General features: G+C 37.3%; 1 protein-coding gene across 5 annotated transcripts in view; it reads left to right on the top strand.

Annotated features, from left to right (window-relative positions):
* The first annotated feature begins 662 nt into the window (after positions 1-662).
* Positions 663-14,502, top strand: part of LOC116002370 (uncharacterized protein At4g17910) — a 19,724-nt gene continuing 5,884 nt past the window's right edge. The window contains exons 1-17 of one of the 5 annotated variants that reach the window (XM_031242493.1): positions 663-1,048; positions 1,749-1,812; positions 2,258-2,337; positions 2,626-2,696; positions 2,782-2,845; positions 2,952-2,997; positions 5,341-5,480; positions 5,788-5,861; positions 6,052-6,124; positions 6,209-6,298; positions 6,878-6,951; positions 11,454-11,541; positions 12,284-12,410; positions 12,547-12,603; positions 12,876-13,005; positions 13,115-13,166; positions 13,273-13,317. In XM_031242493.1, coding sequence (XP_031098353.1) covers positions 2,647-2,696; positions 2,782-2,845; positions 2,952-2,997; positions 5,341-5,480; positions 5,788-5,861; positions 6,052-6,124; positions 6,209-6,298; positions 6,878-6,951; positions 11,454-11,541; positions 12,284-12,410; positions 12,547-12,603; positions 12,876-13,005; positions 13,115-13,166; positions 13,273-13,317 — 1,110 coding nt within the window. In that variant the 5' untranslated portion in view covers positions 663-1,048; positions 1,749-1,812; positions 2,258-2,337; positions 2,626-2,646. Of the gene's footprint in view, positions 1,049-1,735; positions 1,813-2,257; positions 2,338-2,625; positions 2,697-2,781; positions 2,846-2,951; positions 2,998-5,340; positions 5,481-5,787; positions 5,862-6,051; positions 6,125-6,208; positions 6,299-6,877; positions 6,952-11,453; positions 11,542-12,283; positions 12,411-12,498; positions 12,604-12,875; positions 13,006-13,114; positions 13,167-13,272; positions 13,318-14,502 lie in introns of those variants that run through there. The other 4 variants (XM_031242492.1, XM_031242489.1, XM_031242490.1 and 1 more) reach the window with 4 other exon arrangements.

Raw genomic sequence — 14,502 nt, 5'->3', positions numbered from 1 at the left:
ATAACATTGCTTGACACAGGTCTATGTGCAAGCTTATATACTAAATATATATTCAAATAAACAAACACAAATATTGTCAACTAGGGTTGAAAAACATTTCCCATAGAAGTTTGGGAAGTGGCTAGAATATTAGAGAGGTCAAACAGACATTGTATTGAATTCTCATTGCCCAAAAGGCATAACATTTATTATGTCAATAAAGCTGGATATCATTAATTTGGTCGATTACAATGGAGTAATATTTTAATTACTTTTATTTATTTGTTTTTTATTATCAGATGTATGGAAGCTATAATAATGTACTCCGTATCAAATAACTTCTCATAATGATTAATGATTATGCTGTGCATAGCCACATAGCGAATACATATATAATTATGGAATGATAAATATCTCCTGACTGTATTCTTGTCAAAAGAAGCAAATCCTAACTAAAGGAACATATTGATTTTTGAGTATAGGGATGTCAATTGTGCCCCAATTCGATGGGCTGATCAGTTAAGAAAAATACAGGATTAGAACCCGAAAAATAGCCCGATAAATTAATCTGACTAATCAGGCCGACCATACAAGGCTGGCGGGTTGAGACGGGTTGGCCCGGCGGGCTACTTATTAAAAAAAAAAAAAACGACAAAAAAAAAAACTGAAAGTAAATTCCCGCTTCAGTCTTCACTGCTAAAAAATTAGGGTTCTTCCCCCTTCATTGCCTTCACAATTCACACTTCAGAGATCAGAGTCTAGATCACGGCCAGACGGGGATTCTTCACTCTTCACTTCTTCAGCCGCAGGTTGCAGCTTACAGTCGTCACTCGCCACCCTTAGTTCTCCGCCGCCACCGCACGACGCCAGCCGCCTGCCAGGGACGCCACCGCCCACCGCCCACCGCCCACCGGCCGACGCCTGCCATCGACGCCAGGTCACTCATCGACTCATCGCTGCACTGCCGACTGCCCATCTCCATTGCCGTATTTCCGTCTGCCCATCTCCATTGCTCCAGGACTCCATTCTCCTAATCTCCAGCAACGAACAGAGTACCATTGGGTAGTGGGTAAGTTTCAACCTCCATGGCTCCATTTACTTGAGATTTTTTTAAAAAAGATCCTTACCACATTGCTTGCTGCTTTGGCAGCATGTTTCTAAGATAGTTATTTAACTTATTTTACTTGTCTGGTAATGCAGCATCCCCTAGCTGGCTAGCTATATCCTAAATCCCATCCTTCTTTTTATTTAAGGTCCAAGAGGATTTTATCCAAAGTGGGACTATGAATAAATAATCATACATCTTCAAAATGTAGTCTTTAATTTGAAGCAGAAAGATTGTGTTTGGGTACAGCGTGATGATATGTACTCTTCTTAATTTATTCAGGCAAGCCAGATGATTGTATCAGTAACGGGCTCTAAGTTTATTAGTTTAAGATGGGAGTTGTAAACTGAGTGAATAGTTGAATACTGAACAAGCAGACAACCAGTGCATTAAACATTTAAACCATTACTTCAAAACTTCTCTTAAACTAAATAATGGATCTATTGGCACTTTTGAATTTTCATTTTGTGTGCTTGCCTCTGTGTAGGCTGTTGCTTTAAGGAAATTGTATATATTCTAGCACTAAATTATTTGCGTACAGTTATTCATCCTGTTTTACATAAATCTGATAGTGTAGCTTAATAAATTGTAAATCAATTAATTTTTCCTCATTTGAAGTACTCCGTAGCATTTACCTGACTCAGTCTTTAGGACATTTTCACAGAACCTTTTACTAAAGAACAGGGGTGCAGAAGTGAGCAGAACTGCTGACCGTAATTTACCTAAATGTAAGTATTCATTTATCTGATTTAAGTTTTAATGTGCTCAATGTTCATCCGGTTGACCCGTTCTATCGAATTTGATAGAACAGGTCAACCGGATAAGCATTGAGCACATTAAATTTTAATAAACTGGCAAAATTATCGAATTCAGATCTGGTTGATAACTTGACCCGTTTTTGTCGAATGTAAGTATTCTTTATCGTTTTTTTAGTTCAGATGTATGTTTTAGCCCTCCCGATTAACCCGACAACCCGAGGTTTAGGGTTAGGGCTAGCCCGAATCCGAGAATAAAATAATAATTAACCGATAGCCCGAATCCGATAAGTCCGACAACCCGACAGGGTTAGCCCGAAACCGACAGGGCTGGCCCGATTGACATCCCTTTAAATGGCACCGTTTATCCAATTTTGATTTCTTTTCCAAATCATCCTTTGTCTCTCAAAACTCTCAGGGCCAATGGCAACAAACTGAGCATTGGGACTTTCTTGCTTTCTCACAGTTCATAACTTCATATCCCTTCACCATCTTCAGGTTTGTCTCTCTCTGTTATTTATTTATTTATTTATTTATTTATATATATATATATATATATATATGTATGTATGTATGTATTAGCTTTTGGGAGGGCTGAGAACTTGGCTCTTGATGCCATTTGCATTGTTTTAGAGTTTTCCAAAGTTCTTGAAATTTGAGAATGTTCAAATTTCATTTGTGTGATTTCCAGTTTAGACTACAAAATTGAAGGGGATGATTTTCTAGTAATTTTGATAAACTCAAATGCTCTAATTTGAATTTCTAATTTTGAATTTTGAAAAATAGCCGTTCAAATTCTCGGAATCCATGGATACTCCTGTGAAGTCCTTGAATCCCAACAAACATCTCAAGGAGCAGTATGATCTCTCTCTTTTTCTACATTACTCAATATAAACATTAACATTGAAATTGAAATTTTAGATTTTTGAATGATGCAATCAGGTTTGTTAGCAACCTCAACGGGTCTTCCATGCTCGAATTGTTTTCTCTCACGGCAGTTCTCTCTGTAAGAGACATGTGGCTTAAATTAAACAAATTTGTAAATCTTGTGGCTTTGGCATAATTGTCAGTATCTCTATTAGGCTCTCATAGGTACTCATTTTGGGTTACAGATTGTGGTACTCTTGCAACGTGCTTTTGGCTTCAATTCTCAAACTGGTAACAAAATGCACAATTTAGCTAAAATACTTTTACAGATTATTTTTTGTTTGTTTGTGTATATTCACAAATGAAGTAAGATGATAAATTTCTTCTGCTCAATTTTGATGTAACAATTATCCTAGTTGACTTTCTTGTGCTCAATCTAGAAATGGCAACTCTTTTCTTTTTGCAATTATGAGTTGCTTTATTGTGTCTGACGGTAATAATGTGTTACCGGGTATATTATTTGAATGTAATGTTGATACAATGTTTTAGTACAATGCTCAGTGTGTGTTTTTAGTCTAGTTCAAGCGTCGTGCCTCTACAAGTGTTGTGAGCCTTTTTATCTTCCTCAGCTCAGTAATGGAGTGTTAATGCCAAGGAGCTGAGGAGCCGTTGAGCATTGATGCTGAGGAGTGAAGTGTTGAACGGCTAGTTGAACGTCCGTTGTCTTGCTTTTGAGTCCTGCCAGTGGTTCCGGGTCGGGTACCCAATTACCCTGTCACCAGGAAACGGTGGAGGGGAAACCTAAGCCCTAACTGCACGGACAAGAGGTGAACACCAAAAAATGATGGTTCAGGGGGATCCATGATGCTAACATCATGCCCAGGTATGACAATGCTAACATTCTCCCACACGAGACCTTGGATATCCTCTATTTCATCAGAGTTTAGATGAGGTCGAATAGTATCAATGAGTGAGCTATCTAAGGGAGAATACAAGGTCTTGTGCCTCTTCCTTTTAAGACAAACAGTCGAAACTGGAGAGGGGGGATCGAGATCTACGGTGACATGCTCGGAAGGAGAGGAAGAAGGGGAGGAAGACAGAGAAGAAGTGTCCTCGGTGTCATCATCATGGGTCGATGCATCCTCACTATCGTAAGATGAAGATTCATCATCGGAAGACCCAGTACATGAATTTAAGTCCATTATAAAGCAACTAACCTGGTTAGTAGGCACGGTCACCAACCAAAGAGGATGCATTGACCCATGATGATGACACCGAGGATACTTCCTCCCTGTTTTCCTCCCCTTCTTCCTCTCCTTCCGAGCATGTCACTGTAGATCTCGATCCCCCTCTCCTGTTTCGACTGTTTGTCTTAAAAGGAAGAGGCACAAGGCCTTGTATTCTCCCTTAGATAGCTCACTCATTGATACTGTTCGACCTCATCTAAACTCTGATGAAATAGAGGATATCCAAGGTCTCGTGTGGGAGAATGTTAGCATTGTTGTACCTGGGCATGATGTTAGCATCATGGATCCCCCTGAACCATCATTTTTTGGTGTTCACCTCTTGTCCGTGCAGTTAGGGCTTAGGTTTCCCCTCCACCGTTTCCTGGGTACCCGACCCGGAACCACTGGCAGGACTCAAAAGCAAGACAACGGACGTTCAATTAGCCGTTCAACACTTCAGTCCTCAGCATCAATGCTCAACGGCTTTTCAGCATTGATGCCCAACGGTTCAGCTCCTCAACATTAATGCTCAACGGCTCCTCAGCTCCTTGGCATTAACGCTCCATTACTGAGCTGAGGAAGATAAAAAGCCTCACAACACTTGTAGAGGCACGACACTTGAACTACACTAAAAACACACACTGAGCATTGTACTCAAACATTGTATCAACATTACATTCAAATAATATACCCGGTAACACATTATTAACGTCAGTGTCCATAGCCCCTTTTAATTGTGAATTATTTGAGCTTGTGGCGAAATGGACAATAGTTGGCTGCCTATATGTATCCTTTTGATGTTTTAAGTTGTACTTAATGTATTGATGTTTTAGAAATTGTTTTCCCTCCAGAACAGTGGTTTTAAATACCTAGTAGATCTCTTACCCCTTTACCCTGACAAAAGAAATTGAGTGCTTTTTATTTATTCTTTCTTTTTCTTTTATCCTTTTAGATTGACAATTATAGTAGGTACAAATATTAACTATGAGCATAACAGTTAGATTTACTACTTAAAAAATTGAAGATTGCATGGAATTCTTGTAGAAAGCCAAACCAGTAGATGTTGCAGATCTTGGTTCTTCATAGTTCATATTTCCAGGCAGGATGTTTTAAAGATGAATTGATCTAGAGTGGCAATCCAAGGAAAATTCAGGAAACATATTGGTTTCCTGTTACTTTAATAACTTGGCTTGGCAAAGCAGCATTGAGTTGTAGTTTTGACTTGGAACAAGCTTATGAATGGCTTTTGAACATTAGAGTCCCGAATGTTTGTGCAACCAGTGTTTCTTTTTGTCTAACTTTCCACTTGGCACTTAGCATATTGGGAAGTGTTCAATTGTTTAGTTCTTCACTAGAAGTAATTTACTTGTATTTTTATAATATATTTTTTTTTTTTTTGTTTACTAAGGTGCTGATTCTGCAGAGGCTTTGTCAAAGAAGGATGATAATGATAATGGTTTTTTGCGTACTAAGAACTTTACCAAGTACATTGCTATGCTTTCCCTGGATTTCCTCTACATAGTTGTTCCATTCATTTTATATACAACTGTAAGCATTCTCATTCTCTCTTTACTGCTCTGAATAACCTCCCCTCGCTAAAAGAAAGGACAAAAAAAAAAAGAAGAAAGAACAAGAATAAAGAAGAGATTAACCAGGAGAGGATTGATGGTTTTCATTCGTTTTTGTTTTTGTTTTTGTTTTTTTGTTTTTTTGTTTTTGTTTTGTTTTGTTTTGTTTTGTTTTTGTTTTTTTTTTTTTAATTTTTTTTTTTTTAATTTTTTGGCAATGACTTGGATCACTAGTGTGCACACCACACCTAATAAGCATGATTGATGAGAATAGCTATCTGATACAGGTTCTAGCAGATTGGACTTATATAAATACAACTACTGTTGCCTTGTTGCTGCTGTTTTGTATTTTGGCTGGAAGGTAATGATTAGTTTTCTTTATATTATTTATTTATTTTTTATATTTGTCTTATTTTTCATTTTTTCCTGTGTTGAAAACATTAGTTTATCCCAACTATGGATAATGCATTATGCACTGCACTGCACAAACACTAAACAGGTTTACAGCTGTGTTGTTAATTCTAAATTAATTAATTTAATCTTGAATACAGATTTGGATCTTTTTTTCAGGAAGATGGGGTTCAATCTCTTAGACAAAACATATCATCCTACAGGGTATCCCTGGTAGGCACATATTCTGATAATCTTTTCAGAGGTTTTATATTTTCTATAGAATCTTAGTCTCCTCATTAAAGATGGTTACTGCAGATGCTTCTTACATGCTTATGTATTCTGGCTGTTGACTTCAAAATATTTCCAAGAAGATATGCTAAAACAGAGACTTATGGGACTAGCTTGGTATGACGCTTCAACCAGTTCTAGTATCATGTCCTTCTGTACTTATCAGAAAGTTCATCCCATATATAAGACTCAGTTTGTTTGTGCATTGACACATTCACACACGTCTTTGTGTGTGTGTGTGTGTGTGTGTGTATATATATATATATTCATGATTGTCTTTTCCTTGTTGAGGCTGATTTAGACTTTGAAAATTGAATGGACATCTGAATAAGTTTAGAAACTGGCATTAAAACCTGAAATTTTCCTATGTAGCATCCTTTTAATTAACATTTACTGACAGATATACCTTTAGCTTGTCCCCTTTTTTCATTCCACTCTGGATCTCAGTGATACCTTCTTGTTTGGTTTCCTAGTCTTGTTATAAATAATTTGTCTTAGCATGTCTTTTTGCACCTAATTTATGTAATGTTTCCTCAAGCTGTTGCTTTTGCTTTTAAGTCAATTGTGTGTTGGAAAATTACTAGGTTCTATCGGATTTGTAAGTTAATTCTTTGTTATGAAAGCTCTATTATAGACCTCTGGGCATTGAACTAAGCTATAAAATTTAGCTACATATAATCTTGTCGATTGTGCTAGATGGATCTTGGTGTAGGCTCATTTGTATTGGCAAATTCATTGGTTTCACGACAGGCACGCGGTATCTCTACACTGTGAGTAATATATAACATGTTTCATCTATTAGAGTAATCACTTATTTCATATGGAAAATGACTTTGAATTAATATATGCACTTAATATTGTTATAAACTAAGATTGGACTAGGGTCACTCAACTGAGCTATAATTCACATAGGCCAAACTGCACTAGAAAATTGAATCCAACCAATTAGCTAGTTTAACCCATAACCTTATAAATCCATATATTCTCTCTTATTTTATCAATGTGGGACTCTTAACAAATATAAAGTTGGGAAAATGGGAAATTGTACCATTGGTTCCTCAATTATTGGGATATATGGAGTAGTAGATTTTATTCCCTAATAATCATTCTTCCATTTTCAATCCACAAAATTTAGAAAATATAGCCTGTATTGTCTCTTGTACAGTGTTGAGAAATAAGAGAGAGAAGAAGTAAAGAAATAATGGAGGACAAAGTTCAGAAGTGAAGAACCATGTTCTCTTACTCTTCTTCCTTCCAGTCTGGGATTACACAATATATATACACATAAAAGATGCTCAAATAGTAAACCTACAAAGCTACCCAATAATCTTTTCAGCTCCCAAGGCTACAGTATGTTCATTTCAGCTCCCAAGGCTAATGTTCACACTGCTCAAGGAAGACAATTCTAACACTCCTCCTCAAGTTGGAGCATAGATGTTAATCATGCCCAACTTGTAACATACATATCACATGAGCCATAGCTCAGACTTTACACCTAGAACAATCTTTGGATCATGTTGTGGTAGGGATTGCACCAACAAAGCTTCCGCCAAATACAAAGAAAACCTGGCCAAACATTGCATAAAATCACTTGTGACTTGTACCCGAGCTCACTCCACAATCTCTTGTGGAGCCAATATGGGATCGTATCATTGTCCACCTCTTGAAAAAGCCGACGCCCTCGGTGGCTTACTCTAGACGACTAACACACTGGACTCTTCTTGGCACCAGGTAGCCCTTTTCTCCTTTGGATGGCTTCACTCCGGACCTTATCAAGTACCAGGTAGCCCTTTTCTAGGTCGCCCCTTCCACTAGGCCGGCACCGGATGAGTGGATGGCTTCACTCTGGATAGCTTTCACTCCAGGTTCTTCTCAGTTTCCTTTGAACCTTGTCAAACACCGGGTAGCCCTTTTCCATCACACTCCTGCCTCTCAAAGAGAGCACCAAAATTGATGCTACTCACATAAACCAAACAAGCTTAGGATATGATACTCCCCCTGAAACAAAAGCTTGGATGTTACCAATGCCTACGGATACCCTCGTCACCAAAGTGTTCAACATCTTTCTAGTTGACCACAAAGCCTACTTCTATTTGGCCAAAACTTTCTCAGATGAAGGAATGCCCTTCTTTCTTCCAATGAAGGAATACCCATCTACACAATCCTATGACCCACACTAATTATTTAAGACAACACTTAAACTGAACTCAAGACCAAATTAAAATTACAACAACCCACAAAATGAAATAAAGCAGACAACATAAAAACTACTGCCTAACAGGCCAACTACCCCTCTTATCAGCTTCATCCTCAAGGCAAACCTACTGCAATATTACCAAAAAATTCACAGGAATCAGCAGATAATGCTGACATCTACCTAGACAAACAGCAACCTATAAACTTCCACAACAAAATGAAATGCAGTTATAAAACAACCAACAATCCCAGCTCTGCAAAATTGCAGCAGCCTGCTGCAAAAAGCCTTAGAACAATGCAATAAGGTTTTTTGGAGGGATCTTTTCCCCCCTTAGCAAGTTGAGATCTAGTTGCCACTAAAGGTCGCTGTTGCAGTTGCCCGAGGAGAATCCAGCACTGCTGCTGGAGTTTTTCTGCTGCACCGAAAGTGAGAAAAAGAGGGGGACATAATCTGCAAAAGTTGCTGAAGACGGGCAGTAGTGACACCATGATGGAATGGGCTCACTAAAATGAGACGAACAATACAAATTTCTGCCGGAGAGGTTGCTGGAAATGGCCTCACGCGCCGTCACGCGCCGGCGCGTGGTCGACGGAGGCACGTGGCGGCGCGTGGGGACTCCGTTCACCGCGAACTTCTGCTGGTGAGATTGCCTTCTTGCGACGATCAATGCCCAATAGGCTTTGAAACCATGTTGAGAAATAAGAGAGAGAAGAAGTAAAGAAATAATGGAGGACAAAGTTCAGAAGTGAAGAACCATGTTCTCTTACTCTTCTTCCTTCCAGTCTGGGATTACACAATATATATACACATAAAAGATGCTCAAATAGTAAACTACAAAGCTACCCAATAATCTTTTCAGCTCCCAAGGCTACAGTATGTTCATTTCAGCTCCCAAGGCTAATGTTCACACTGCTCTAGGAAGACAATTCTAACATACAGCTACACATGTTAACTCCTATCAACTCTTTATAAATTGTGAAAGAATAAAAGGGATTTATTGTATTCACTGTAAAGAACTATATAGATATCTACTATTTATACATGAATTAACTATTAACCTAATGGGTCCATTCTTAAAAGGGCCTAGGGTTTCAACATTCCCCCCAAGCTAGAGAGTATAAATCATATGCTCCGAGCTTGTTACAAATATACCCAACTCTAGGAGCTCTAAGGGACTTTGTTAGGATATCAGCTAACTGATCTGCAGAATTGACAAAGCTGGTTTTAATACACTCTGACACGATCTTTTCCCTAATGAAATGGCGATCAACCTCGATGTGTTTGGTCCTCTCATGATAAACTAGATTTGAGACGATGTGCATAGTTGCTTGGTTATCGCATATCAGTGTCATTTGAGCAACATTTCCACATTGCAACTCTTGAAGTAGGTGCTTCAACCACATGAGCTCACATGTGGCAAGTGCCATAGCTTGGTTTCAGCTTCAACATTAGACCTGACAACCACATCCTGCTTCTTACTTTTCCAAGATATAAGTTTACCACCAATGAGTACATAATAACCTGAAGTAGAGCGCCTGTCAAACGGACAACTGACCCAATCTGCATCAGAATACCCAACAACTTGAGCACGTCCTCTATCTTCAATTCTTCATATAGTAAACCTTGCCTTGGTGCTCTCTTGATATACCTTAGAACCCGAATAACAGCATCCAAGTGAGTATCACAAGGGTTCTCAAGAAAATGACTCAATACACTAAACTTCAAAAGAGATATCTGGGTGTGTGATTGTGAGATAATTCAATTTTCCAATTAATCTCCTGTATTGTTCTCGGTCAGACAATGGTTTCCCCTGTCCTGGTAGGAGTTTAACATTCGGATCCATTGGATTATCCACAGGTCTATAATCCAACATACCAGTTTCTTCTAGAATATCCAAGGCATACTTTCTTTGAGAAATGACTATACCACTATTAGACTAGGCCACTTCAATTCTGAGAAAATACTTTAGCTTGCCCAAATCCTTGGTTTGGAAGACTGGAACTGACTGAAGAAATACTATTTTAATTGAGATATACCCTCTTGATCACTCCCTGTAATAACAATGTCAATGTCATCCACAAACACTACAAGGTATATGCATTTTCCATTAGAATGACGATAAAAAACAGAATGATCAACTTCTAATCATACCAAACTCAAGCACCAAATAGCTAAATCTCCCAAACCAAGCCCGTGGAGACTGCTTTAAACCATATAAAGAGCGATGAAGTTTATATACCAAACCAGACTCCCCTTGAGCAACAAAACTAGGTGGTTGCTCCATATAAACACCCTCTTGAAGATCGCCATGGAGAAAAGCATTCTTGATATCCAACTGATGTAAGTCTCAATGATTTATGGCTGCCAAAGATAAGAGCAACCGAACTGATGCAATTTGAACGGAGATCTGGAGTAGGAGATCTAGACATCTAGTCGGAAAACCAAAAGACACATCCTACGGCGGTGGCGGCACGTGAGAGCGCATACGGCGTTGGATGGTGGTGGGTTTTCAGGCGAAGGCTTGCGATGAGGTTCCGAAAGGTCCTGTGGTGAAAGATTGAGAGAAAAACCACTAGGCACGTCGGAACAAGGGTGAACAGTTGTGGTGGCGGTGGAATAAAAAGGTTTTATTTTAGGGTTTTTTTTAAGGCTCTGATATCATGTGAAAGAATAAAACAGATTTATTGTATTCAGTGTAAAGAACTTTACATATATTTACTATTTATACATGAATTAACTATTAACCTAATGGGCCCATTCCTAAAACGGCGGGTTTCAACATAAACTAGGGATAGTTGGCATGGTATTTTGGAAAAAATAGTGGCCCTTGAACTGAGTATATATAAGTATGTAACTGTGGTAAAAATAATGGCATACAAGGGATGATATCCACTATATTTTATGAATTTCTTGTTCTGAATGGAAGAATAATTGTCAGGGGATGAAATCTACTATATCCCTAATTTTGAGGGACTAAATGTGCTATTTTCACATAACGTTTTGAATGATTAATCTTTATTTTATTTGAACATGGTTTTTCATTGATCTTGATATCTTGTTCTGATACTTTCCCAGGAAGATATCTAATTCATTGTGTTCAGCTAGCCCGCTAATATTTCTAGGCTTTGCCCGACTTATTTCTACATCGAGTGTGGACTATCAGGTAAATGAATGCTAAATTCTCCACATTCATTAGCATGGAGTTCTCTATTTGTGTCTTCAGTCTACAGACTTCAACTGTAGGTTGGAATGCTGTAATCCAGATTGCCAAGGGTTTGAGCAGATGTGAGAGTTATGACATTTTGAAAAATTAAAAGTGATACCCTTCTATATGGATTTTCACCTTTTCATCAATTCAAGTTGCACTTATTGCACATTATCTATGCAATTTAGCTGTACAGAATGGTTGGTATAGGCATTTACTTGCTCTGTGGTTTATATATTTGTTGTATTTATATAGTAATAATAGCTAAAACATATTCATCTTAGATATGATTCACTTTTACAATTATGTTTACTCAGGACACAAGTATGATTATTTGGTTCTTTAAACCTCCTTGGGTAATATTTTTAGAATTTTTACTTGTTTGAGTCATTTTTTAATTTTTTTTTTCCAGCTGGAATATTGTGGAAAATAATATCTATAAATGAGTTCATATGCTTTGTACTTTTGAACTTTGGCCAATTCATCCTAATTACTTGCCTATATTTCAGATACTTTATTTAAATGTGGTTAATGTGCTTAAAGTGATGACAAATATGTATTTTCAGATTAACTTCTGGTTTCACTTCCAGCACTTTAGCTTGCATTTTTCCCAGCTGCTTTTACGTTGGGGCAGGGTAAATAATTGAAACTACTAAAAGCTCATTTGATTGTATGATCCCAGTCTTCATCTTCCTTTTAGGTTCATGTAGGGGAGTATGGAGTGCATTGGAATTTCTTTTTCACACTTGCTGGTGTGGCAATCCTAACATCAATTATTAATGTTCCTCCGAGTTACTGTGGGATACTGGGCTTACTCATTCTTCTAGGTATAATTTAGACTTCCCTTTTAATTTTTATTGATTGATTGCAGGATCAAATCTTGGAACACTAATGTTATTTTTGTATATTTTTTAGGGTACCAAGTTTTATTGTTACTTGGACTGAATGAGTATCTGCTTTCAGATAAAAGAGGAGCAGATCTAATTAGCCAGAACAAGGAAGGAATTTTCAGCATTTTTGGCAAGTAGCATTCAACTATTGTTGCAATTCAATTGATTATCTTTTCTTCTCTCTTTCTTTCTCTCTCTCTAAACCCACTCCCTTTGTGCGAGTATTAAGGGATATTAAGGAATCTGTAGTGGGTTGGCTCTTGAAAAAGATTTTCATGCAATGTATTGGTTGAAGGAGTATTCATTATAGACTATAGAGTATCAGTTATGTTTACTTTCTTATGAATGTTTCTATTTGTGATTAGTTTTAAGTTTATTTATTTATTTTTTTCTCCATCCCAGGTTATTGGAGTTTGTATCTTGTTGGAGTCCAACTAGGAAACTTTCTTTTCTTTGAGAACCATGCTAATTCTTCGTTGAGAACCAATAAATGGGCAAGAATTAGAGTTTGGGTTCTATCTCTCTCATTCTGGTGTGAATTCGTTTCTAGATCATTGTTCTCTAAGTATTTGCTTATTTATTATTGATTGTTAATACTGCTATGCCTTTTCTGTTGCTTCGTTGGCATCTTGGCTACACAGGTTGTTGGCATACATTCTGGACAGGCACGTTGAGAGGGTTTCCCGCAGAATGGTACATTTGTTTTGTTTAGTACCTCTCTTTCTCTCTCTTTGAGGATTGGGGAAGTTACCTTTCTTGCAAGGGCCTTTTGGCAACTAACAAAAAACATTTTGTGCAGTGCAATTTGGCCTATGTTACTTTAGTATTGGCTCAAAATCTACAGGTATGCTTTTTAGCATTTCTTTAAGAGGATATCTTGAATAGGATTGATATCAATCTTATATGTAACTAAACTTTGCTGCATGTTAGTCCCAATCTATATAGTTTTGTTTACATGGAATTTATGTCCACAATTCTCCATTCAGCTAATGTTCTTGAAAACATTTTCACTGTGGTTACTCTGTCCCTCTATATTCATAATTGTTTCTTTATCCTATCAGCTGTTTAATGTTTTCTTGTGAGTTGAACTTTTAACATGGATACAAGATATTATGCACTTCAGAACAAAACCAAGATTCAAAAACAAATATTCATTCACTATACTGGTTATAGTATACTTTTACCTCTGGTTTTCTATTGTATAAAGCATTAAAGCTTAATTGTTTTTCTAAAGCCTAAAGGAATAAGCAAAATATAAATTCATAAGGAATTCCAAGCTAATACACAACAAGAAGAAATGAAAATGGATAAATAAAATTGAGTTATTGAAAAAGTTTTCACAGGTTCATAGGAAGATGAATTTTCTTCCCATTGGATCTGGAATAATAGTTGTTTTAAAAGAGTACTTAATCTTAAACATAAGACAATATTGAAATTCTTGATAACATAATGCAGTTTCATGTTTGGCGGAGAGTATGTATTATGGATTGTAAAACACATTTTAACTTATATAAGCAAATATCTATAAATAACTGGGAGTTGAATGTGGATTATTCATAATCATATCATAAATTGTAAAATTATAATCATGATCTATAAATCATAAGCTTTTCCAAACAGGACCAATCTGTCCTTCAACCCTGCAATCGCCAGATTGCCCTGCCATGGGTGAGTTGCAAGACACCACATCTAATGCCGTTGATACCATCTTTGAGCTTTTGAAGTCCTTTGGCACACTGATGTGGCATTTAGTTGGATCATGTCAGAGTTCAGGATATAGATTTTGGAGATATTTGAAGTTACATCATTGGCAGTGGTTAAACATATAACTCAATGTGCACCTGAGTCTAAATTATGTTTAGAAATAGATAGATTACTTGAAACACATCTATTAAAATAATTTCCTCAATACATAACCACAGACCATTCTTATTTTCTTTGTTTGATCTTGAATAGTGTGCAGATGAATCTTAGAAAACCCAATGCATTTCCTTCCAGGCTTCCACACCCCCCCTCCCCCTCCCCCCGC

The sequence above is a fragment of the Ipomoea triloba genome, chromosome 13 (assembly GCF_003576645.1).
Source record: "Ipomoea triloba cultivar NCNSP0323 chromosome 13, ASM357664v1".
NCBI lineage: Eukaryota > Viridiplantae > Streptophyta > Magnoliopsida > Solanales > Convolvulaceae > Ipomoea > Ipomoea triloba.
The sequence above is the reverse complement of the archived record's forward strand: the minus strand, read 5'-3'. Positions and strand labels throughout refer to the sequence as shown.